Source organism: Callorhinus ursinus, unplaced genomic scaffold, assembly GCF_003265705.2.
Source record: "Callorhinus ursinus isolate GAN/ISIS: 27379988/994484 unplaced genomic scaffold, GSC_fseal_2.0 scaffold13, whole genome shotgun sequence".
NCBI lineage: Eukaryota > Metazoa > Chordata > Mammalia > Carnivora > Otariidae > Callorhinus > Callorhinus ursinus.
The window spans coordinates 26,475,672-26,497,918 of record NW_027397075.1 but is presented as its reverse complement, the minus strand read 5'-3'; the positions used below and the strand labels follow the sequence as shown (position 1 = coordinate 26,497,918).

General features: G+C 48.1%; 2 protein-coding genes and 1 long non-coding RNA gene across 8 annotated transcripts in view; 1 reads left to right on the top strand and 2 right to left on the bottom strand.

Annotated features, from left to right (window-relative positions):
• Positions 1–9,575, top strand: part of ADCY10 (adenylate cyclase 10) — a 95,420-nt gene extending 85,845 nt beyond the window's left edge. For all 6 annotated transcript variants that reach the window (XM_073899950.1, XM_073899952.1, XM_073899951.1 and 3 more), the window contains 7 exons: positions 464–668; positions 748–844; positions 1,725–1,840; positions 2,707–2,824; positions 4,542–4,737; positions 8,304–8,492; positions 9,054–9,575. In XM_073899950.1, the coding sequence (XP_073756051.1) occupies positions 464–668; positions 748–844; positions 1,725–1,840; positions 2,707–2,824; positions 4,542–4,737; positions 8,304–8,492; positions 9,054–9,215 (1,083 nt within the window). In that variant the 3' untranslated portion in view covers positions 9,216–9,575. The remainder of the gene's footprint in view (positions 1–463; positions 669–747; positions 845–1,724; positions 1,841–2,706; positions 2,825–4,541; positions 4,738–8,303; positions 8,493–9,053) is intronic.
• On the bottom strand, positions 5,704–11,265 carry LOC141374004 (uncharacterized). The gene is made up of 4 exons (XR_012380525.1): positions 10,957–11,265; positions 10,415–10,651; positions 9,437–9,487; positions 5,704–6,291 (listed from the first exon to the last, which is right to left on the bottom strand). It is a non-coding gene; the product is annotated as an uncharacterized lncRNA (long non-coding RNA).
• Positions 11,266–19,432: 8,167 nt separating this feature from the next.
• The window catches only part of MPZL1 (myelin protein zero like 1), a 59,716-nt gene continuing 56,901 nt past the window's right edge, over positions 19,433–22,247 (bottom strand). The window contains exon 6 of the mRNA XM_025878000.2: positions 19,433–21,917. Within this exon, the coding sequence (XP_025733785.1) occupies positions 21,816–21,917 (102 nt within the window). The 3' untranslated portion in view covers positions 19,433–21,815. The remainder of the gene's footprint in view (positions 21,918–22,247) is intronic.

Sequence of the window (22,247 nt, the reverse complement as noted above, 5' to 3'; positions counted from 1 at the left end):
AAAAATTAAACATCACAGATATGTATAAAGTAAAAAGTAAAGTCCCTCTTGTCCCTCAGCTTCCTCCCCAAGTGCGCACCATGGGCTGAATCCTTCCCGGCTTTTTGCTCTGCAATCATATATTCACATAGATATAAGCCACCGCTTTTATTTTTCACAAAAATTAAAATTCTTATATTTTGCTTAAGGACTCTGTGGGCAAGAGGAACCATCGAGTGTGTCCGGGATGATCCAGTAAACAGGTGGCAGAGACCCAGTTTAATATCTATACCTAAGCCCGTGCCTTGGCCAAAGGACCAGCTCCGTTCTCAAGCTTAATAAACCCATGTTCACTGGCCAACACTGGGCGATGTCCCCGGGCTTCCTGCCTTGGTTCCACCTCAGTTTTGCCACTGTCCCTGGGCTTCCTGCCTTGGTTCCACCTCAGTTTTGCCACTTCTCTTCTCCACTGCTGCCATTTCAGATCATTAAGGCCTACCTGGACTATTCACTGCACCACCAGCTGGCCGGCTACCAGGGTGTGTGGTTCAAATATGAAATCATGGCCATGGAACAGATCTTCAACCTCCCCTTGAAAGGCGCAGGCATTGAAATCGTGTCATATGTGGCTGATACACTGGGCTATACCAAGCTTTTAATGGGTCACTTGGACTTGGCCATTGACTTAGGTAAGGTTTGTCTGAGCAAGAAGGGGCATGCAGAATACAAGTAACACCCTGAAATATACTGGAATTGTTTTCTTCCCAGGCTCTCGAGCCCGCAAGATGTGGACTCTGCTCCGGAATCCCAACAGACACTACATGGTCCTCTGCTGGCTTAGTAAATCTCTCTTCTTGAAAAACAGGTATTGGGCACCTGGGTGGCTCAGTTGGTTAAGCGACTGCCTTCGGCTCAGGTCATGATCCCGGAGTCCCGGGATCGAGTCCCACATCGGGCTCCCAGCTCAGTGGGTAGCCTGCTTCTCCCTCTGACTCTCTCCCCTCTCATTCTGTTTCTCTCTCGCTCGCTCTCTAATAAAAAAAAAAAAAAAAAAAAAATTTTAAAAAAAAAAAAAAGAAAAACAGGTATTTAGCTGAAAGCATTTTCCAAAATTAGAGGGAGGAAGACAGAGTAATTGAGCGTTCTGGGCTCACTTTACTCTGGCCATTGGGTGACAAAGGAGCAGGATTTACAGTAAGATGTGACTGATGATCATAGTCTTTGGGATACCACTGTTCTTTGCACAGCATTCTTTTTTTTTTTTTAAGATTTTATCATTTTTTAAAGTAATCTTCACATCCAACGTGGGGCTTGAACTTACAACCCTGAGGTCAAGAGTCGCACACCCCACTGACTGAGCCAGCCAGGCGCCCCTGCACAGCATTCTTTCACATACATCATCCCTAGTCTGTTTACTCTGGCCAGGGACTGGAGGAGAGTCAGTCAATCATCCTGCTGTGGGCATCAGGCTTTCCCTAGAGGGAAAGGGAAGAGTTTCACAGGAGGGGCAAATGCCCAGAGAAGAGCACCCAGGACCAGAAGCTCCAGCCTCTGGTCGCCGTGATACAGAGGTCTGTGACAACAGTTTGAGCGAAGAGCCAATTTGAGATTTAGGAGTGGGTTTGAAATCTGCATAAGGGCCATATTTGGTCTGGAATTGTGGGTACCATGGAAACAAGAACAGCACTCAACTCCATCCTCTCCTCCCCAGCACTTCCTAATTTTACTACCTTCCTTTGCCGCAGAAACAAGCAATTGATCCAGGTGTTGGGGTGGCTGTGGGACCTTTCTATAAGAGAAGAGCACATCTTCAGCAAGGCATTCTTCTATTTTGTCTGCCTGGACATCATGCTTTATTCTGGTAAATGTGGCTTGGGGATTTACAAGCAATTGGGGGTACGGTATGTGTGTTGGTGTGGTGCGGCAGCTGTTGGGGCTGAGGTCTTGAGACCACTAGGATTCTGGCTGGAAAGACCTCTAGGACCGGGAAGGGGAGAGCGTGGTCAAAGAGCTGAGGAGCCATCTGGAAGGTGCAAGGATTGTTCACAAGGACCAGCAAGGAGGAGAGTTTAGTCCAGAGGAACCTGTTGGGTGTAAGCTGCCAGTTTAAGGGTGAGATCAACTTACACACCGGGGTAGGGACTGAAGTGTCTTATATGTGCCTTTTACTAGAGGACTTGTTAGCAGAATATACTTAGAGACCTCATGCTTTAGGACAAAGGGTGGAATTGCTAATGGGTCCAGGCATTGGTTGCTGTTGGAGATTTGGAAAACAAGTTCTGTCCAGATAGTCCTGGTTACACCAAGGAGGCAGACCTCAGTGTCCATAGTAACCAAAAGGGCCAAGCTGGGCATTCATTCCTCACCATGTGATTTTGGAAAGGGATACAGAGACTGCCACCAACGAAGGAAGCATGGGTGGGGAGATGGGCAGGTCCCAGGCCGCACTAAGGCCAACTCCAGCAGGGCTCCCAGGGCAGGGTTGGTTTAAACTCCAACCCTGGAGTTTGTACCCTGTGTGCTTATACTTGCACAGAAGCTGGGGCTGTGCAGACACAGGGCAGCATGGTCACGAGGCTGTTGCCCTCCACAGGACCCTCTGGCTTCATAAAGTAAACAGAGATTATGGCCTCTCCCCACAGGAGGAAATTCTCCCCAGGAGCTACTAGGCTAGAACAGGACCACCCGGACCCACCACCAAAGCTCTCCTGCTTCTCTCTATTTTAGGCTTTGTTTATAAGACATTTGAAGAATGTTTGGAATTCATATACCAAAATGAAGACAACAGAATCCTCAAATTCCAAAGCGGAATCCTCCTGGGACTCTATTCCTGTGTAGCTATCTGGTAACAATGTGTTGCATATCACTAAACTCCCAAATTTGAAAAGGTTGACTCCTGAAGAAGAGTTCTAGGAGATTAAGAAAAGAAAAGAAAAAGAATTTATAATTTATATGTGAGACAGATTGAAGGCGTCAGAGTGGATTTACATTGAAAGGCGCCTTGGGGGTCACCTAGTTCATCCCCCTTAGGCAAGACCACCTCAGTTGTATTCAGTGCGACAAGCATTCATTACAGACACACCACTGGTGTGCTAATACAGAGAGGGACAAGAGTACTTGCTTCTGAGAAGGGTTTGGGGTTTGAGGGGGACACATAAATAGTACCACTTGCCCACCCTCCCTCACCAAAATGGAATTCTATTGAAAAACATTGTTGACAGAACTGATGTTGGCGGATGTGGCTTGTATCTGCAGGTGGGTGGGCTTCCTAATTTTGAACCCTAGTATTAGGCTTGCCCCCTCAAGCAGCAGGCAGTGCTGGAAAACTGCTGTTCTCCTCCATTGAGACAGGCCTCTTTCCACTGCATGGCAGAGAGAAGAGCCGTACGAATCTCCCTGTGGGCCTCACCCCTCTCAGGATGGAGAGGGTCAGGTCCTGGGCTACACCTGCCTACCTCCTTTCCCACAGTCACCAACAACCTGTCCTTCCGGACCACTGGAGCAGGGAGGGTAGCAGGGGAAGAGAGGCCCTGCTTGGCACCCGTGGAGCTCCCTCACACGAAAGTAAACCGTGGGAGGGGAAGCAGCACCCTTCTGTACCCCGTTAACCCATCAAGCCTGGGGCTTAATGCCTTGAACTCATCAAGTAGTAGATCAACAGCAAGGTTCCAGAACATTCGTTAAATTACTTCCACAGCATCATTCCCTAGTCTACTTTCCATCTCGTATATGCAGCCATGTTGTCCAATATTTCAGTTTTGTGACGAGATTAAATGACACTATGAAGACATTCCTATACAAAGGGCCACAAACTAGAGCAGTTCCAAAATTGAATAGAAATCTACTATAGAATTCCTTGGGAGAAATTAAACTCTAAAAATGAATTACGCTTACCGATAAAAGTCCAAAGGAAGTAAAGTCCAAAGTTAAATTAACTTGTCCATGTGAATTAAAATTCAAGGAACCTAAAGTCCAAAAGTCATCCTAATTTTTTATTCTACTCTTGTTTCCTTTCAACAGCTGTGGCCCAGGCCAGTGCTTGTCACACTTTAATGGGCACAGGGATCACCTGGAGAGCCTGTTAACACTTGTTAACGCGGATTCCTGGCCCCATCCCCAGAGGGTCTGATTCAACAGATGTGGGTTGGACCAGCGAGCCTGCCTTTCTAAGGAGCATCCAGGTGACACTGGTGATCCCAGTCTGTGGCCCACACTTTGAGTAGCAGCACTGGCCTAAGCCATCTCTCTCTGGAATTGGAGCAATGTCTTCAAGCCCTAGAATTTATAGCTCCAAGTGTCCGATAGCCTTCACTTTTTTAGGGTTCAAAGAGTTAAATAACTGGTTGCTAATATTACCTGAGCGTTCCCGAGGATTCTGTTTGCCTCAAACCAACCAAAAAATTCTATTCTTGCCCGGCTCATCATCCCATCATTCCCACTGGGGAGCCGACGGCAGGCTCCCAGGCCCAGGTCCTGGGAGCTGTTACTTGCAGACCCACTTCAGAGCCTCAGCCCATTCCAAGGGCAACCCTGATTCGTGTTGTTCTTCTGTGGTGACGCAGGTATGCCAGGCTTCAGGAATGGGACAACTTCCACATATTTTCCAGTAGAGCTAAAAACCTAGTGCCCAGAAGAACGCCGACAGCGCTCTACTATGAAGGAATCTGTAGGTACATGGAGGGAGAAGTTCTCTACCTTCAGAAGCAGATCGAGGGTCAATCTGAGAATGCTCAAGACAGTGGAGTCGAGCTACTCAAGGTGAGCCCAGGCTAACCCACCCCTTAAGTGGATTTCTGTCTTCTACCTCCTCGTGATAATAATTTCCTCGGACTCCAGAAGTTACATGTTTATAGTACAAATTTTTAAGGTAACGCCTTCCCCCCAAATTAGAAGAGAATACAAATTGCCCACAACCTTACTGCTCAGGGAGAACCGCTTTTTACGAGACACCACCGTTCAGGTTTTTTTCTTCTGTGCACATGTGCACGTTTCCATTTTTTAAAACGTGCTCTCAAATAAAATATATTGTGAATGATTTCCTCTCAATACATTGTTTTCTCCACCACGAGTTAAAAGGAAGCATAGTATTTTCTCTTGCAGATAAAATCTCAAAGATCTTGTGAGACAATAGGCCAAACTGTTCTGGGACAGGAATTTTTCTGTAGCATTTTACTGCTGTTCATGTGATAAACATCTCGGTGGGTAAGTCTTCGCACATGGAAGTTTAAAATATTCAGCTGATCCTGAATGTGTCTTTTAAGTTAACTTCTTAAAAAAAAACTTAGAAAATGAGTTTTCAAGCACTTCAATAAAAGCCACACAGAATGTGCATATCTTCCACTCATGGAACAAAATTGTACTGAGTGCCAAAATACACACATAAGTAAAATATTCAGCTGATATGTAGTAACCACCGGGTACAGCTGTGGGGGTACAAAGGGGAGCAAATTACACGTGGTACCCGCCTCTAGGTTTACAGCCTAGACTGGGCAAGTCCTCCAAGTGACGGTAGGGTTGATTGAATCTCTGGTGTCAGCTTGACACTGGTTTGCCTTGTTCTTTTGAAAACTGAGCACAGGTGTATTCGTTTTCTATTGCTGGGTCCCCAGTTACCACAAACCTAACTGCTTAAATAACACAAAATTCTTTTTTAAAAAACATTTTCATTTATTTGATGGAGAGAGAGAAAGAGATGGTGAGAGAGCACAAGCAGGGGGAGTGGGAGAGGGAGAAGCAGGCTCCCCACTGAGCAGGGAGCCTGATGTGGCGCTTGATGTGGGGCTTGATGTGGGGCTCGATCCCAGCACCCTGGAATCATGACCTGAGCGAAAGGCAGACACTTAACAACTGAGACACCCAGGCACTGCCCCAATAACACAAACTTGTAATCTCACAGTTTGGCAGTTTGGCAGGTTAGAAGTCTGGACAGGCTTGTCTGGGTTCTCTGCTTAGGGTCTTAGAAGGCTTTAAAATCAAGATGTTGACCAAACTACCTTCTTATGATCTACGGAAGAATCTGCTGGAAGGGTCCTTAAGGATGTAAGCAGAACCCAGGTGCTGAAACTTTAGGAATGTTCCTGTTTCAGAGAGGTCAAAATGTTCCAAAACAAGGCATCCTGGGACTTCAAGGCATCTCAAAGTAGAGTACTCCTTTCATCCTTGGAACGTTGTTAGGAGGCAGGTCCTTTCACTCCTGCTGTGGGGAGGAGAGTCTTCAGTTTGCCCTGGTGGGAGCCGTGCACCAACTCTCACAGGACACCCAGGCCCAGCGTCTCTTCCTGCACTTTGTTCACATTGCTTACTAATCACTGCCTGAAACACAGAAAAGGTCATTGTCATCACTGCTTAGAGGTACGTGCTCTTTGACATAGAGCATGTATTTATTTTTTCTGATAATAAAGCATTCTACTGGCTCTCACTCAGGATATGGACTTGCTTGGTTATAGAAAGTGTTGTTTTACGTAATTATTATGTATTGGGTAATTTCATGTAATAGAGTAATTAAATGTCTTTCCTTAAGTTGAAAGAATGACTTATGAGGGATTTGAGACATGCTTAACTCCATGTTGGTCAGAAAAAATAGGTTTTTGTTTTTTTAACCGTCTCACACATGATCTATTCCAACTTTCTCTTTTTTTTTCAAGTACCAGGCACATTACATATGACAAGTGAATTGGCTGTCATTATCACTTCTATTGATTAATAACAAAGGTGTACCATACTTTCAGCCAAACTGATATATGAAAATCCAGATAGACAAACCAGCAGATGCCGAAAAGAAAGCACATCTTTATTTAGTGAGTAGTAAAGTGATAAAAACTCACGTATCCCAAAGCCAGGACAGGTTAAAAATATAGTGGGTGCTATCAGGGTTACAATAAAGATGAGAGAAATACTGTCTCTCTACTCGAGGAGTTTGTGATTTTTCTGATTTGGAGAAGCAGGTAGGGGAGGAGGCCTGGGGCTGGGAAGGGTGACGGAGGAAGCAGAGAGAACACGGGACCACGAAAGGGGCAAAGTGTGTTATCTCCCACGGTACACAGAACAATGTTCACAGTAGATGTTTCAGTTCTTAAATAATCAATGGGCTAAATAGACATGGAATAGATCAGTCTGGAAAACTCAAAGGTTTGATTCCATTTCTATAACATTGAAGTAAATGCAACAAAACAAAAAGACATTATTTCATTGACCATCAAATTAGCAAAAACATGAAAGAAGACACATTTATACTCTGAAAGACTCCCATAAACTTTCCAGAGAGCATTCTGGCAAAATATCTTTAAAATACGCACATCGGTTAATTCTCTCCCTGGGAATTTTTTTAAGGAAATAATCAGATGGCAAACAAAAATTTATCTATAAAGCTATTGATCTCAGGTTGATAGCATTAAAAAACTAGGAGAAAATAAAAACTATACGTATTTCATAAAGGAGATTTGGTTAAGTCAGACACAGTGCATTTAAACATTGGGATATTTGACATAAAATTCTGAATTTCTGACTCTTCTTTTAAAAACTGGAGGATCTGGTGACTCGAGGCCCACGTTCCTAAAGGGCAGCCATTGGTTGGAATTGAAAGGTGACACTTCTATAGGGCACATCTTCCATCTTCTCTAGCATGACATAAAAAGCATAGCTCTGCTTTTTATCATGCTACATCCAGCCTGCTTATTTTTTTGCTTGGTTTTTTAGAGAAGGGGGAGGGCAGAGAAATAAGTGGGAAAGCATATACCCAAGTGTCAAAAATATTTCTTTCTGGGTGCTGGGCTTATGGGTAATTCTTATTCTATACTTTTCCCCCTAAATTTTGAACAATAACTTAGATGCCTTAGTAATCAAAAGAAAAGGTATTTTTTAAAAAAAAGTGGTTGCAGAGAAGGGTTAGTGAGCACCCCCCCGACACTGCATTCCTGGTCCGGGTGGACTGCCGAGGCTACGCCACTTGGCGAGTGTCACCTTATGTCTGCTGCTTCCTATATATGTCTCTGTAACGCGCTTTTTTTTTTTTTTTAAGATTTTATTTATTTATTTGAGAGAGAGAATGAGAGAGAGAGAGAGAGCACATGAGAGGGGTTAGGGTCAGAGGGAGAAGTAGACTCCCCGCCGAGCAGGGAGCCCGATGTGGGACTCGATCCTGGGACTCCAGGATCATGACCTGAGCTGAAGGCAGTCGCCCAACCAACTGAGCCACCCAGGTGCCCTGTAATGTGCTTTTTCATTTGATTGCTTGAAGCTTTGAAATGTTCCCAAATCATCTGTGGAGGAACAATCTTTGCAGCCAAGGACCCCTTTCTGATTCGAATATGCTGTTTTTCCTTCAGAACTTGGAGAGCCTCGTGGCTCAGAATACCACCGGCCCTGTCTTCTACCCGAGGCTCTACCACCTGATGGCCTATGTCTGCATACTAATGGGAGACGGGCAGAACTGTGACCTCTTCCTGAACACAGCCTTACAGTTCTCTGAAACACAGGGGAATGTGCTGGAGAAATGCTGGCTGAACATGAGCAAAGTATGTACCATCAGCCAGCAAGCTGGGATGGGGAAGCCCACCTTTCTAAGGAAGCCCCAGAAGCTTACTGCCTGGTTAGGATTCCCCAAGCATGGAAGGCCTTTCTGGACTCTTCCTGAAAGGGGTGATGGATCTGTAGCTCAGATGTGTGTGCCTCTTCCCCTTTGAGTTCCCACAGAATCTCGCTCACATTCACATCTGCTTCAGCAAGATCTCTGCCCCTTCGTTGTAGCCCTCACCACTTTCCAGTCTGTGTTAGGTTGCTAGGCATGTCCTTCCTCCCCATGAGAATGTGAACTCTTGGAAGGCAAAACCACACGTAGCATCCAGCATGGCACCTTGTACCCAGTATTTGTTGAATATGTGAATGGATGTATACTTCTATGGGTTTATTTAAAATCATGTGTCAGTATCTGAGTTTGGGCAGCAAAATTCATCATTTGTCTGTGGGTTCACATGGTTTTGAAAGCTCAAGGACACTGGACCATTTCTGTACGAGCCCAGCCTTAGTCACACAAGTGGCGGAGCACTGGTTAATTCTTGCCCTCTCCCTCTTCTCAGGAACGGTGGTACTCAAGCTCTGAGTTAATAGAAGACCAATGGCTTCAAACAATCTCGAGTCTCCCATCATGGGAAAAAATTGTATCCGGCAAGGTAAACATGCAGGATATTCAAAAAAACAAATTCCTGATGAGAGTTAATATCCTGGACAATCCTTTCTAACATTTCATGAAAGAGAACAAAGATTTCAGGTAGACTCCTCCTCTTGCAGTTACCCATTATTACCCTTTCTCTTTACCCGGCATCCTCCAGGTTCCCGCATATTCTCTTCCGTTCCAGACACAGAACCAGCCACGCTGGTTTCAACCCTCCCTTTCTGGAGGGTCAGAAAGGGTCATCAGGGTCATGCTTACTCTCTCTTCACTTCACACAAACTCCCTTACCTCTCATTTTCAGCTTGACCTGTTCATTTCAGCCCATTCAAAATGTGTGTCCTGGGGAAAAATATCAATATCAAAATGGTACACTTTGTGACAGATACAATTTCTAGTGAATCTATTAAACTTAAAATGTTTATTTTTACATGTCCAGTTGTCCCATCTTTTGTACGTAGTACAGCATTGCAAAGGGCAAGTGCTTTTATGGTCTGTGAAGGCAAGATTTGAAAAGACACAGTTTTGTGGCGCCTGACTGCGGCTTCCACATGCATCGAGTATCTATGGAAATAGATTTTTTTTAAGTTGAAATACTAGTAATTCTGATGCAGGTACATGTACATGCTTAGAGTTTGTTTGCTTGCTTAAGAAAGTAACAGCATGGAGGGCCTGGGTGGCTCAGTCGTTGGGCATCTGCCTTCGGCTCAGGTGATGATCCCAGGGTCCTGGGATCGAGTCCTGTGTCACACTCCTTGCTCAGTGGGGAGTCTGCTTCTCCCTCTCCCGCTCCCCCTGCTTGTGTTCCCTCTCTCGCTGTGTCTCTCTGTCAAATAAATAAATAAAATCTTTAAAAGAAAAGAAAGAAAGAAAAAGGAAGGAAGGAAGGAAGGAAGGAAGGAAGGAAAAGAAAGTAATAGCACTCAACTTCATTTCCCAGACGCTGGAGAATGTGCCCAGGGCCACCTGCAGTCACTGCCTCTCTTTGTTGGCAGACAGAACAGTTGTGTTGTTTTTTTTTTTTTTAAGATTTTATTTATTTATTTGACAGAGAGAGAGCACAAGCAGGGGGAGCAGCAGGCAGAGGGAGAGGGAGAAGCAGACTCGGGGCTCGATCCCAGGAGCCTGGGATCACGGGATCATGACCTGAAGCCAAGGCAGACAGACGCTTAACCGACTGAGCCACCCAGGCGTCCCCCGACAAAACAGTTCTTAGTGGCATTTTGTGCCTCTGAGGGTACAAGTGGAATCCATGTAGACTCAGCCCACCTCTGCACTGCCACAGCTCCCTTGTGCTGGCTCATTCCATGAAGCCAGGTGGTCCTCTCAAGCAGGTGCACCAGGATTTCCATTTGTTGATTCCAGTCCTCTTCTGGTCCCAGGAGGAGGTTCTCCTGATGGGCCTCGCCATGTCTTGCTTTAATGCACACCTGGATTTCTCTTAGTGATTTCCACAGGTGGTGCCACCAGACAGGTGTCTCTTTAGTAGGCCAGTATTTCATTGTCCTGCAAAAAGCGGAGGTGCGCTTACTTTTCATCCTGGTAACATAACCGTGCCCCACAGAGGCCTGGTGGCGGGGACATGGGAAGAATAGCTGCCTGGGAAATTACAGCATTATGTTCCAAGACGAGCTCTACCACACACATACTTTATTCCTGTGGCTCGTCACCTAACCTCCCTGTTTCAGTGCATGGGTGTGAGGATCGCAGATGACAGAAGTGAAAAATTGTTGGAAATGACAACGTGCCATACAAGTAAAAAAATTATTAGGCCGATGACTGATTTTAAAATAAACACATCAAATAGTAACCTGCGTGTAAGTATCATCCCCTTCAAAGTTGTTCTTCTAGAAGTTGGGTACTCCTCTCATGGTTCTACGTAAAAGTTACTCGCTTTCTGACTTCATTATTTCGTATATCATTCATCTTATTCATTCACTTATTCATCTAACATGTCTTGACTAATCACCACGTACCAGGAACTGATTAAGGAGTGGAGGTTATGCTACAAAGACATAAAAGACCCGTCCTTGACCTTGGCAAGCTCATAAATCCATTAGCGGAAGCAGGTGCCCCAGTAAAGCTCGCTTAGCCCCCTGCGCCATGGTAAGAATAGAGTGGTGGACAGTAACACCCACAAAAGCCCGACAGCTCAGAAGACTTAGCTGAACTGCCTCAGGAACAAGTCATTTTGGTTACACTGTCCCTTCCTGGAGTGGGTGGAGGGCAAGCGGGGGGGAAGACGGGTGGGTGTGTAGGACAGCCTGGGCGTGCACATGAGGACCCCTGTGAGCGCGGCTTGGCCAAAACAAAGAGGTGTTTGGATCTTATAGGAGATGTGGGCCGAGCGTCTGGGGGCCCATTCCACAGAGGCTGCGCTGTCCTGGAGGTGAGTGTGCCCTCCTCCCTACGCACGCCCCACCCTCACCCCTATATCCCCGGGCCTGGGGCAGGGCCTGCCATTAAATGACTAGAACCAGAAGACAAAAGCCTCCGGTGAGGAGCTGGGATGTGAGGGTGCCCACAATCCTTCCTTCCCCCAAACTTCAAAAGCTTCTTTCCCTTTATCTGACTGGCTTCTGAGCAAGCCCAAGCACAGCCCGGGCGAGGCTGGAGAAGGCGGACGGGGAGAAGGCGGGCCGGCGGTTACTGGAAGGGCAGCTCTGCAACTCCCAGACTGCATTGCGAAGGTCGGCCCGCGCCCGAGTCCAGAGGAGAGAGCACCAGGTTTGTAGGAGCCCTGCACTTGGTTTCCGGTCCCGACCATGCCGCAGACCAGTTATGTGACCTTCCTGTCACTTTCCTCGCGTCCAGGATAAACAACACTGCGGCAGCGACCCGGCTCTGCGTCCCGCTCGGGCTGCGATTCCGCCTCCCACCAACAGGACGGGCGCGGGCGCGTCCCCTCTCCGGCCAGCAGATGGCAGCAGCGCCTCCTGGCTGTGGCCGCGGCTGCCGCCGCCGCAGGGACAGAAGTTCTGGTCCAGCTACGGGCTCGCGTCTTGAGACCCTTAAAACCACTTCCGCTTCCACAGCGGCGGCTCTGGCCACCTCCCGCAGCAAAGCTGGAGAAGGTAGATTCGGTGAATTCCTTTTAGGAGAAGGCACCTAATCCACGAAGGCTTCAGGAGGAATGGAGAAGAGATGATATCTCCTTTTTTTTTTTTTTTGAACATGAGCCCTTGACCCCTCCTCTGGCAAGTCCCTGAACTCCTGGAGGGCAGGGGCTCTGTCATCATTCTCTACCTCCAGGCCCGGGCCCAGTGCCTGAGCAGACAGGAAGTGCTCAGAAAGTGCTTGCAAATTGATGAACGTATTAACATTTTCATTTGATCATCTCAAGTTCACTCTTACAGGCACCCTGAGAAGTAGGAACCTATTATTTACTGAATGAATAAACTGTGTGGACCCTCATGGAGATGAACAAAAGTTATTTAGCATCGGCAGCAGTGGCCGGGATCTGTGCCGGGGCTGAAAGGACGGAAAAGGACCCGTCTGCATGGTGGTGACACGTGTGGGTCCGGGACCTCACTGGTTGGATCTCCATACTGCCAGTTGCTAGCTTTGTGTCCTTGGACAAGTTAACCTCTTTGTGGGGGCAGTTCCTTTGTTTTAAAATGGGGATGATAATAGTATCCACCTTAAAAGGTTGATACGAGTTAATTCAGGTGAGGCACTCAATTCTGCAGAGGGAACAAACAGGCAATTAAAATTCAGGGTCCAGGGGAGCCTGGGGTGGCTCAGCCGGTTAAGCGACTACCTTCGGCTTTCTAGGAAGCTTCCTGGAAGAAGAAAGAGGACTCAGCCAGGGGAAGACTTGCCAGGCTGGGCTGGTATTCAATGCTGGAGAAGTTGTGGAGGCCAGGGAGAGCCCGGGCCTCCCACGTGGTCGGAACGGAGCTCCACTGAGCCGGGCAGGTGTGATGAGGACCTGGAAGGCGGGTGGGGTCGGCATCGCTAAAGGCCTGGTGGTCCGGGCGGCTTAGGGGTTGGGCCCTTATCCTGCCGGCCCTACGGGAGGCACTGACTACTGAGGAAGTGCGTGGACCACATTTCTGATTTTAGAAAGACCACCCCTTTGTGGACCGTGGGATGGAAGGGAGCTGGGCCCACATGAAGGCTGGGAGGTAGTTGCTGTCTGTAGACCTGGAATTAGGATGGTCTGCAGTAGAGAAGGGGCAGTGGAGACAGAAGTCGGGTCTTTGATTTGAGAGATACTGGAGGAGGCAGAACATTTAGAAATCTTGGATTGGCTTTTCAAGGAGGTTGCTCACAAGTAACAAATATGTAGGGAGAAGCCCAGTCAAGCAGGGACTGGGGGAGTTTCAAGCACTTGTGTCTTCCCGGGGCTTTCTGAACGGACTATTACATCATTCCCTCTTGCCTCCGCCCTAGCCCCAGCGCCCTCAGGATCACTTCCTGGCGACCCGGCTTCCCATCTCTTAGTGGTGCTGGTCACTGCTCATCTCCAGTGTTCTCTCTCCAGCCGTCCCTCCCCGCCCCCCCAGTCACTATATTCTGCCAAAGCCCTTTCCCATTCTCCCTAACCCTCCTCAGACCCTCCTGGCCATCTCCATTCCCACTGCTGCGGAAAATCCAGTTGGTGTGTGACTGAGCTCCGCAACAACCACATAATGAATTGCTCCGATGAATTCAGATTGTCACCCCCCCACCAACTGGCAGGGTGAGCTTGCTCACCTGCAAATCCCTGTTTACTACTCCTCTGCCTAAAACTCTTTGCCTTCAGGACAACATCCCAGTTTCTTAGCCCAGACTGCAAGGCTTTCGAGGCTTGGCTCCCTGCCAAGTCTGATGCAATCACACTGGCCTCTCTCTCTCTCTCTCTCTCTCTCTCTCTCTCTCCCCACCCCCCTCCCCCAGCCTGAACATTTGGGCTGTCCCCTCCAACTGGAACGGCCTTCACCAGTCTTGTGAGCGTGTGGGCGGTGCAGCTTAGGAAAAGTCTGCCCGCCCCTGCAAGGTCTTCGCCAGCGCTGTCCAGCAGAACTTTCTGTGACGAAGGGAAGGTTCCATCTCTGCACTTGTCCAATACACTCCAATACCACATGTAGCTACTGAGCACTTGAAGTGTGGCTAGTGTGACTGAGGATCTGAATTTTAAGTTCTATTTAATTTTAAATAATTTCAATGTCAATGGCTGCATGTGGCCACTGGCTACCATATAGCACAGTGCAGTAACTTCATTAACCTTAAAATGCCAAGGCGGAACCTCCAAACATTGATCGGGAACATCTGTATAGCAAAGAATAATACCAGCTTGGATCAGAGGGGAGTTATTAGTATGTAAGAGAAAATGTATCACGCTGGGTAGGCTAAACCTCTTATCAAGATGTATTTCTCCATCTAATGGGATTCCAGGATGCCAGACTAGTGCTTCACAACAGCTCTGATGTTCATCTAACGGCCGGGTCATACATCAGCTAGGCTGCTTTATACCTCTACCCTCCTCCCTATCTGCCTTGGCCTCCAGGGGAAGGGATTGCATTTTGCAACGAGTCGAATGCATGCCTGCTGACCTGCAGGAGGAGGCACGCGGGGGAACCCTGGAACAGTCCTCGTCTAAAAGCCCGGAATGAATTGCAATAGACAATGTTCAATAGGGAGCCAAATCTTGCACTTTCTCTCATGGGAAGGAGGCCAGTTATTTCCAGCCAGGTGTGAGCTCTCCTGCTTGCTTCCCTCCTGTGGGCTTTCTTCGCTCTTGCTCAACCTCACTTAGCCAACATTAAGTCATTTAGTTCGGCCTGCTCTCCCCAGGCCTGCCTGTCCTGAGGCGCCTGCATGTGTCAGAGGGATTCACGCCTCGCCCTCTGCGTGCACTCCTTTCCCCGGGGCGCGGTGCTGTTTCACAGGCTTGAACCCCGGAGCTCGGCGTGGCCCGTGCTGGCCACCAGCACCCACGTGGCCCGCGGATATTTCACCTTCTTTGGGACCAAAATCCCCGGGGCAAGCTTTTCAGAAACACATCTCCCTCTGGCAGAGCAACCAGCTTCAGGAACGGCTTAGGCGCAGAAAAGGCTGGGGCTTTTACTCAGCTAGAAACGTCCAGACACGTTAGAAACAAACCCTCTGGGGTTCCGCGGGGCCCGCGAGAGCCAGGGTGGGGCTTCTCTGCGCCACGCTCCGCATTCCTCTGGGTCTCTTGTACATTTTAAGAGATTCCCTACAAAATAAACATTTATGTTTCTTTTATCGAGTTGGAAGACACTGTGTTGTTAAAAAAAGAACCCCATTCAGAGCCAGAAAAAGACCCGAGAATGGATCTAGAGTCAAAGCTCAGTGTCCTTGGAGTCCGTGGCAGGGGAGGGCAAACCTCAGGCCCTCAGCAAGCTGGCCTTAGCTCGCCCCTGTCCCCCATTCCCTCAGGAGAGCGGTGATTTGGGCACAGGAGGGCAAAGTGAGCCCCAAATGTGTCCACCACACAGCACTGGAGGGCAGGGCTCCAAAGCCAATGTGGGAATCTTAAACCTGCCAGACTTCCTCTTCGCAATTGTGGAGCTTAAAAGAAAAGAAAAGAACCCAGCCCTTGCTTATGTTGAGGAGCACTGCAGGCGCGGGCCACGAGGCTCCCAGGGAAGGAACGGATGGACGATCAAACCCGAACCTGAGCCGAGAGGGGACAAAGTTGAACATCCTGTTTGCAGGAGGAAAGGGAAGCTGGAAGCGGCAGCTCGTCCGGGACTCTGGGGGCTAGAAAGGTTTGCGTTTCCTTTCTTGTAAACACAGCCAGGTCCCCTGTAGATGCTAGAGCTCCCGCCTGCCCCCTGCCCCCAACTCTTGTCCTTACAGCCCCGTCAGTGGCCCTTGGGCCAGCCCCGGTGGCGTTAGGAAGGATGTGATGGGGGAGTGCGCTGGAGGGCCACCACTGTCACTCTCACATCCCCTTTCCAGGGGCCAGGAGGACGCGTCTCATCCTGTTCTGCTGCTCCGGAGCTGCAAATAATTTACATTTGCCTTTCTTCTTTACTAGTTCATGAGAATGAGTGACAATTACAGGACCGCTTGGGATGGACTAAAACAAGACAACTAGAAACAAGTATCCAGGAAGTCAGAAATGGTTTAAAATATGGTGCATCTACCCAAGAGAAGGCCCCCTGGGTGTAGTTAATGGCCAACGGCCTACTTTTCCCTGCGCTCGCACGGAAGCTTCTCAGACACAATGCTGAGGGAAGACAGCGAACTGCAGGGTACTATGGTCCCGTCTTTGTTTCCGGAAGAGGCACGACATCATTACTGGGGCCGTGTCTGGATCCTGATTTGAAGAAACCATTTATAAAATGCCATTTTTGAGACAAGGGGAAGTTTGAGTATGAACTAGGTTTTAGATGAAATCAAGGAATTATTATTTTTTTAAAGATTTTATTTATTTGAGAGTGAGAGAGACAGCACGAGCAGAGGGAGAGGGACAAGCAGACTCCCCGAGGAGCAGGGAGGCCCAGGCGGGGCTCGATCCCAGGACCCTGGGATCATGACCCGAGCTGAAGGCAGACGCTCAACCGACTGAGCCACCCAGGCGCCCTATAGTCAAGGAATTATTTGTTTAAAGGTGTTTTTTCTTAATTTTAATTCAATTAACATATGATGTATTAGTTTCAGGGGTACAGGCCTGTGATTCATCAGTCTTATATAACACCCAGTGCTCATTACATCACATGCCCCCCTTAATGTCCATCACCCAGTTACCCCATCCCTCCACCCCTCTCCCCTCCAGCAACCCTCAGTTTGTTTCCTTTGATTAAGCGTCTCTCTTATGGTTTGTCTCCCTCTCTGGTTTCGTCTCATTTTATTTTTTCCTCTCTTCCCCTATGATCTGCTGTTCTGTTTCTTAAATTCCACATATCAGTGAGATCATATAATTGTCTTTCTCTGATTGACTTATTTCACTTAGCATAACACTCTCTAGTACCATCCATGTCATTGCAAATGGCAAGATTTCATTTTTTTTTTTTTAATGTGTGGTTTTTCTTTAAACGTTTCTGTTGGGCGCGCCTGGGTGGCTTTGTCAGTTGAGCATTGGCCTCTTGGTTTCTGCTCAGGTCTTGATCTCTGGGTCATGGGATCAAGCCTGTGTCTGGCTCAGAGCTCTTCCTCTGCCCCTCACCCTGCACGTGCGCACTCTCTCATAAATAAATAAACCTTAAAAAAGTTTGTTACATGTGACATTATGGTTATGGAAGAAAATTTACATATTTTTAAAGATGCCCAAAAGAATGTCAGGTGAACTGACATGTTTTGGGATTTGTCTTCAAATAATTCAGAAAAAAGGAAAAAGAACAAAGGAGTGGATGAAGCAATCACTGACGACGGATATGTGGAAGTGGGTTTTACTATTCTCTTTCGTGCCTGTTTGAAATTCTCCATAATAAAAGATCTTGAACATACAGGAACGATGTGTACATGTGGGAACCTGCCATAAAATCAGACGGTTCCTCGCACCACCTCCACCAACTACAAATGCCACTTGCCTCCTCTAAGAGAATGTTCCCTCAACCGTCACAGGCAGTTGGGAGGATTAAGTCATCGGGCCCTAAATCCAACCTGGTTAGCACCGGAATCATCCAGAAGGATCAGGAGGGAGCGTTCAGCTTCAAGCGGGGAAGAGATCCTCTTAAACACGGCCGAACCAGCCCGCCTGGGGCTGTGGCCGCCCTCGGAAATAACGAGTACGTATTTGGCTGGCATGTTCCCCGTGCAGCTTGGAAACCAGAGCCCCAGCAGGAGGCAACTCCCCAGTACTTCTGCCTCCACGCGAGGAGGGAGGCGTCTCTCTTCTTTTTGCCGCATCACATGTGATGGATGCGGCTCACGGGAGATCCACTCCCACAGGTGATCCCAACGGCCCTAACTTTTCCTCTCCCACTCCACGGAGCATGGAGGTATGCGAGCCAGGGGCTTGGGCCTCCGTGGTAATTTACCAAATTTAATAACTCCCTAGAAAACATCACTGCTTATTAGACATTATTCGTGACACAGCTCTGAACAGACTGTCACCATACTGTCTTCCAAACTGAGGTCAAGGCCCCTGGGCCTGTGTCTATACAACCACCTCCCTCACTTCACCCCCACCTAGCTCCTCAGAACACTGAAAACTGCATTTCAGGCACACAGCACATTGATTTGAATAAGGAAGAAGTTCTTTTGTTTGTTTATTTTGGTGAGCTAGGCCACAGGGCACCGTGTTTAAGAACAAGGCTTGGCGGGGCGCCTGGGTGGCTCAGATGGTTAAGCGTCTGCCTTCGGCTCAGGTCATGATCCCAGGTCCTGGGATCGAGTCCTGCATCGGGCTCCCCGCTCCGCGGGAAGCCTGCTTCTCCCTCTGCCTCTCTCTCTCTCGCTCTCTTATGAATAAATACAATCTTTAAAAAAAAAGATTTTATTTATTTGATAGAGAGAGACACAGCAAGGGAACACAAGCGGAGGGGTGGGAGAGGGAGAAGCAGGCTTCCTGCGGAGCAGGGAGCCCGACGCGGGGCTCGATCCCAGGACCTGGGATCATGACCTGAGCCGAAGGCAGACGCTTAACCATCTGAGCCACCCAGGTGCCCATCAGATAAATAAAATCTTAAACTAACTAACTAAGAGTGGGTTTAAGATTAGTACTCGCGTACCGTCCATCATGCTATGCAGAGTGCCTGGCATACAGCAAGTACTTAGTAGCTACTAGTTATTACTGTTATGTCCTGTTACCCCTACTCTGTGGCAAGGTCCTTGCCAAGACAGAGCTCCTTGTCTTGTTCATTTTATTTTCTCATGCTTGGCATACCGCCTGGGGCAGGACAGTTCTCGATATAAATGTGTTGAATGAATAACATCCATCATCCAATTGGTCAACACTTGTTGAGCCCCTGCCAAGCGCCACGTACTAGTCCACGCACTGAAGATGGAGCCGCGAACAGAACAGCAAAGCTCTGGGGCTCGTGCTCCAACAAACAGACAAGCATATGTACAGTTGGACAGAAGGAGAAACAGAGTGAGCCTGAGGGGGCTGGGGAGCCAGGGGAGGGGGTGAGGCTGCTCTTTTATATATGGCAGAAGGTCTCTCTGAGGTGAGCGGAGACTTATAGGAAGGGAGGGAGCAAACCACCCAAAGAAGTGCCGAACGTGAGCTCCAGGCAGAGGGGACAGCAGGGGCAAAGGGCCTGAAGCTGGCAATGTGTGGTGTTCCTGAAGAATGAGGAGGCCAGTGGGACCCGAGTGGCGTGAATGAAAAGGCTTTCATCTCTTTTTCTACTTGGTTAAAAATGAGCACATGACACAATTCAGTAATTGAAAAAGATGTATTAAAATATCCACAAAAGTACAACAATTTTGAAGAAGGAAAAAAAAACAAAAAATAACAATGAACTCGATGGTTTTTCCCTAGCTGGATACATTGCCACTGAAAACCTACAGGTGGTTTGGGATTTTCACCTCTTAAGTAATCGCTTCTAGGTGGCCCCTGATCACACAGAACGCTAAAAGGTCTCCTTCTGCCACTAATTAGACGTGGGAAGGGCAGCTCTGCTAGCTGAAAGCAACCCGACTGTTGTCATTTGTGGCCAGGCATGGGGACACTGGGTCGCAAGAGAAAGGGCCAAAAAATCCAGAGGCAGTTAGGAGAAAGCCCCAGGGCCAAGGAGGCAGCTGTCAGCGCCAGGTTGCGCTGGACGCCCCGGGTGGCAGCTTCCCAAGCACCCGTCCTCGCAAGGAAAGGAGGAACCGGGACTGTCGCTCTCAGGACGTGTTAGGAACGTCTACTTTATTCGCAGGACCTGTGAAGAAAAAGGACAATGCCCCTTTTCTCTGTAAAAAAGGACTCAAGGAAACATGACACAGACGAAGGCACCCCCTCGGTCTCTCAGCAATTTGCGTCCTTTCTACCTTACGGCGGTCTTGGTCAGCTGTCCGCTTCTCGGGTGGCAAAGGCTCACCAAGAACATCACCATCATCAGCTGGAAGAAGGGTGACGATCCCAGCACCGCCCCCCCCAAACACACACGCGCACACAGGGCTTTAGAGGCTCCTGCGGTTCTCAGAATGGATGCAGGGAAGTTTCCGGGGGCACGGCGAAGTCGCTCACTTCGCAGAAACGTGTGGGGCGAGCCCTGGGCACCCCCATATCAGCTCGTGCACAGCTTTGCGCCCGGTGCCCTTCGGGAGCGCTCTGCAAAGTGGGCTTCGGAGTCACCGCACGAAGGTGACAGCAGGTGGGGAGGCAGAGCGAGCCGCTCCGGGTGCGCCTGAGACTCAGCGGCAGGAAAACTAGCACGGGCCGAACGTGCTCTGTGCCCGGCTAGCCGGGATCCTGCCCGACGGGGGGGCTTTCCCGTAATTTTAAGTGGAAAAGAAATTCTGTTAAAATCATCCAGAAAAAAGGGGGGAATGACAATAAAAACAAGTGTTCGCTGATCTTCCCCATGTTTTTCATTCCCAGTAAAAGATAAAAACTCATCGGCTCGAGACGGGGTAAGAAGGGTAGTCAGTGAAGACTATGAATTCTTGGAAAGGATACCCCCATTTCCCCTCACCTCCTTATTTATCAATTCCACGTAATGGGAAAAAGTGGGGGGGGAGTGAAAACAAAAAAAGAAAAACCAAAAAAACCCCACCCCAAACACCAAAACAGTAACAGAGAAGAGACTTCCAGAGCAGAAGTGCTAATAACCCTACCTGCTGACTTAAAAAATCTAGACTATCTATAACCTTTGAGGCCCCATGAAGCTATCACAGAGCCGTGACCAATGCCACCTCTCGCCGGAATCATGACGGAAGCTTTTAAAAAGACGGTTCTCTAGAGACAGCTCTGGGATGCCACAGACTGGCTTTGTAATTATCCCAATTTGTGCCTACTTAAAAAGAAATGAAACTCCTCTCCTTCGGCTGTATGGGGACCCTTATTTCAAGCAGGGAGGACTTGGGCAAAGAATGTAAGTGGTGGTACCTTTTACTCTCCAAATGGCACCGTACTCCTCAAGCAAGGCCTGGGGTTCCTACTTCAATTACGTATATGGTATTGATCTAAAAGTACCTCGAAAGAGGTGACCTTGGCATTTATCCTTTGCTGGTCTTGCTATGACAAATCCACCAAATGATATGATCAAGGGTGTAACATTAAGGTCAGTCTCACAACATATAAAGCAAAAAACCAAAACACCAACGAAAACGTCTCGAACTGTGTTCAAGTGGCACGGCTAGTGGAGGTCCTCTGTTAGAGGCCACCCTGGGCACGATGCCAGGACAGTGTCTCCACTCTCCAACCACGATAAATGCAAAGACTGATTAAGCCCTGAGACAGAAGGGCCATGTCTACAGGAATACTAAAGATCTGCTACCATCTCCATGAAGGCCAACCACATCTAAATGACAGCGACAGGAATGTTTCTGACTTTCCCCAACTGTAAAGGACCCTGAAAGAAAGTACAAAACAGCAAGACAATTTATACACATGGAGAATCATACCATCTTTTCATCATGCAACATTGGTTCCCCATATCAGATTAAATAGATTATTTATACATATCCTTTATACACATCTTTTTCTCCTTCCATGAATGAACATGTGCTTGTCCTTGCCCAGCTCTCCAAGGCCACACGTGGTTATGGGCTACATTTTCTGCATAAGTGTCCCCTTTCATTTTTTTCTTGCTTAGGATATGTTCTGGGTCTTCTCTTAATTTTTCCGGATGTCCGCATACACCACAGACTCTGACTTGTTAATCTTGTCACTGTGATGCCCGCCAGAGTGGTCTAACTGTGCATATATGACTGGGCCCTGGAGAAGAGAAGGACAATTAGGGGTGTGGGAAAACTGGTGGTCCCTTCAGGGGCACGGGCAGAAGCAATCATCAAAGTGGTAACATTAGGGTTCCAGAGTCATGCGTTCCTTCTTCGGAATGTCTTCAAGAAGACCTCTTAGGAACAGTATGTCCAGGGCTGACTTTAAAACAAGTTTGGGGTTGTCCGGTGATTGTTAAAGCTGGTGCACGGAGGCATATTACATTATTCCATCTACTTCTGTATCCGGGAATTTCTACACAATATAATATTCCTCCTCAGGAAGTACCCTTATCTTTGTACCTGCCACAGAATTCCTCAACCCTTG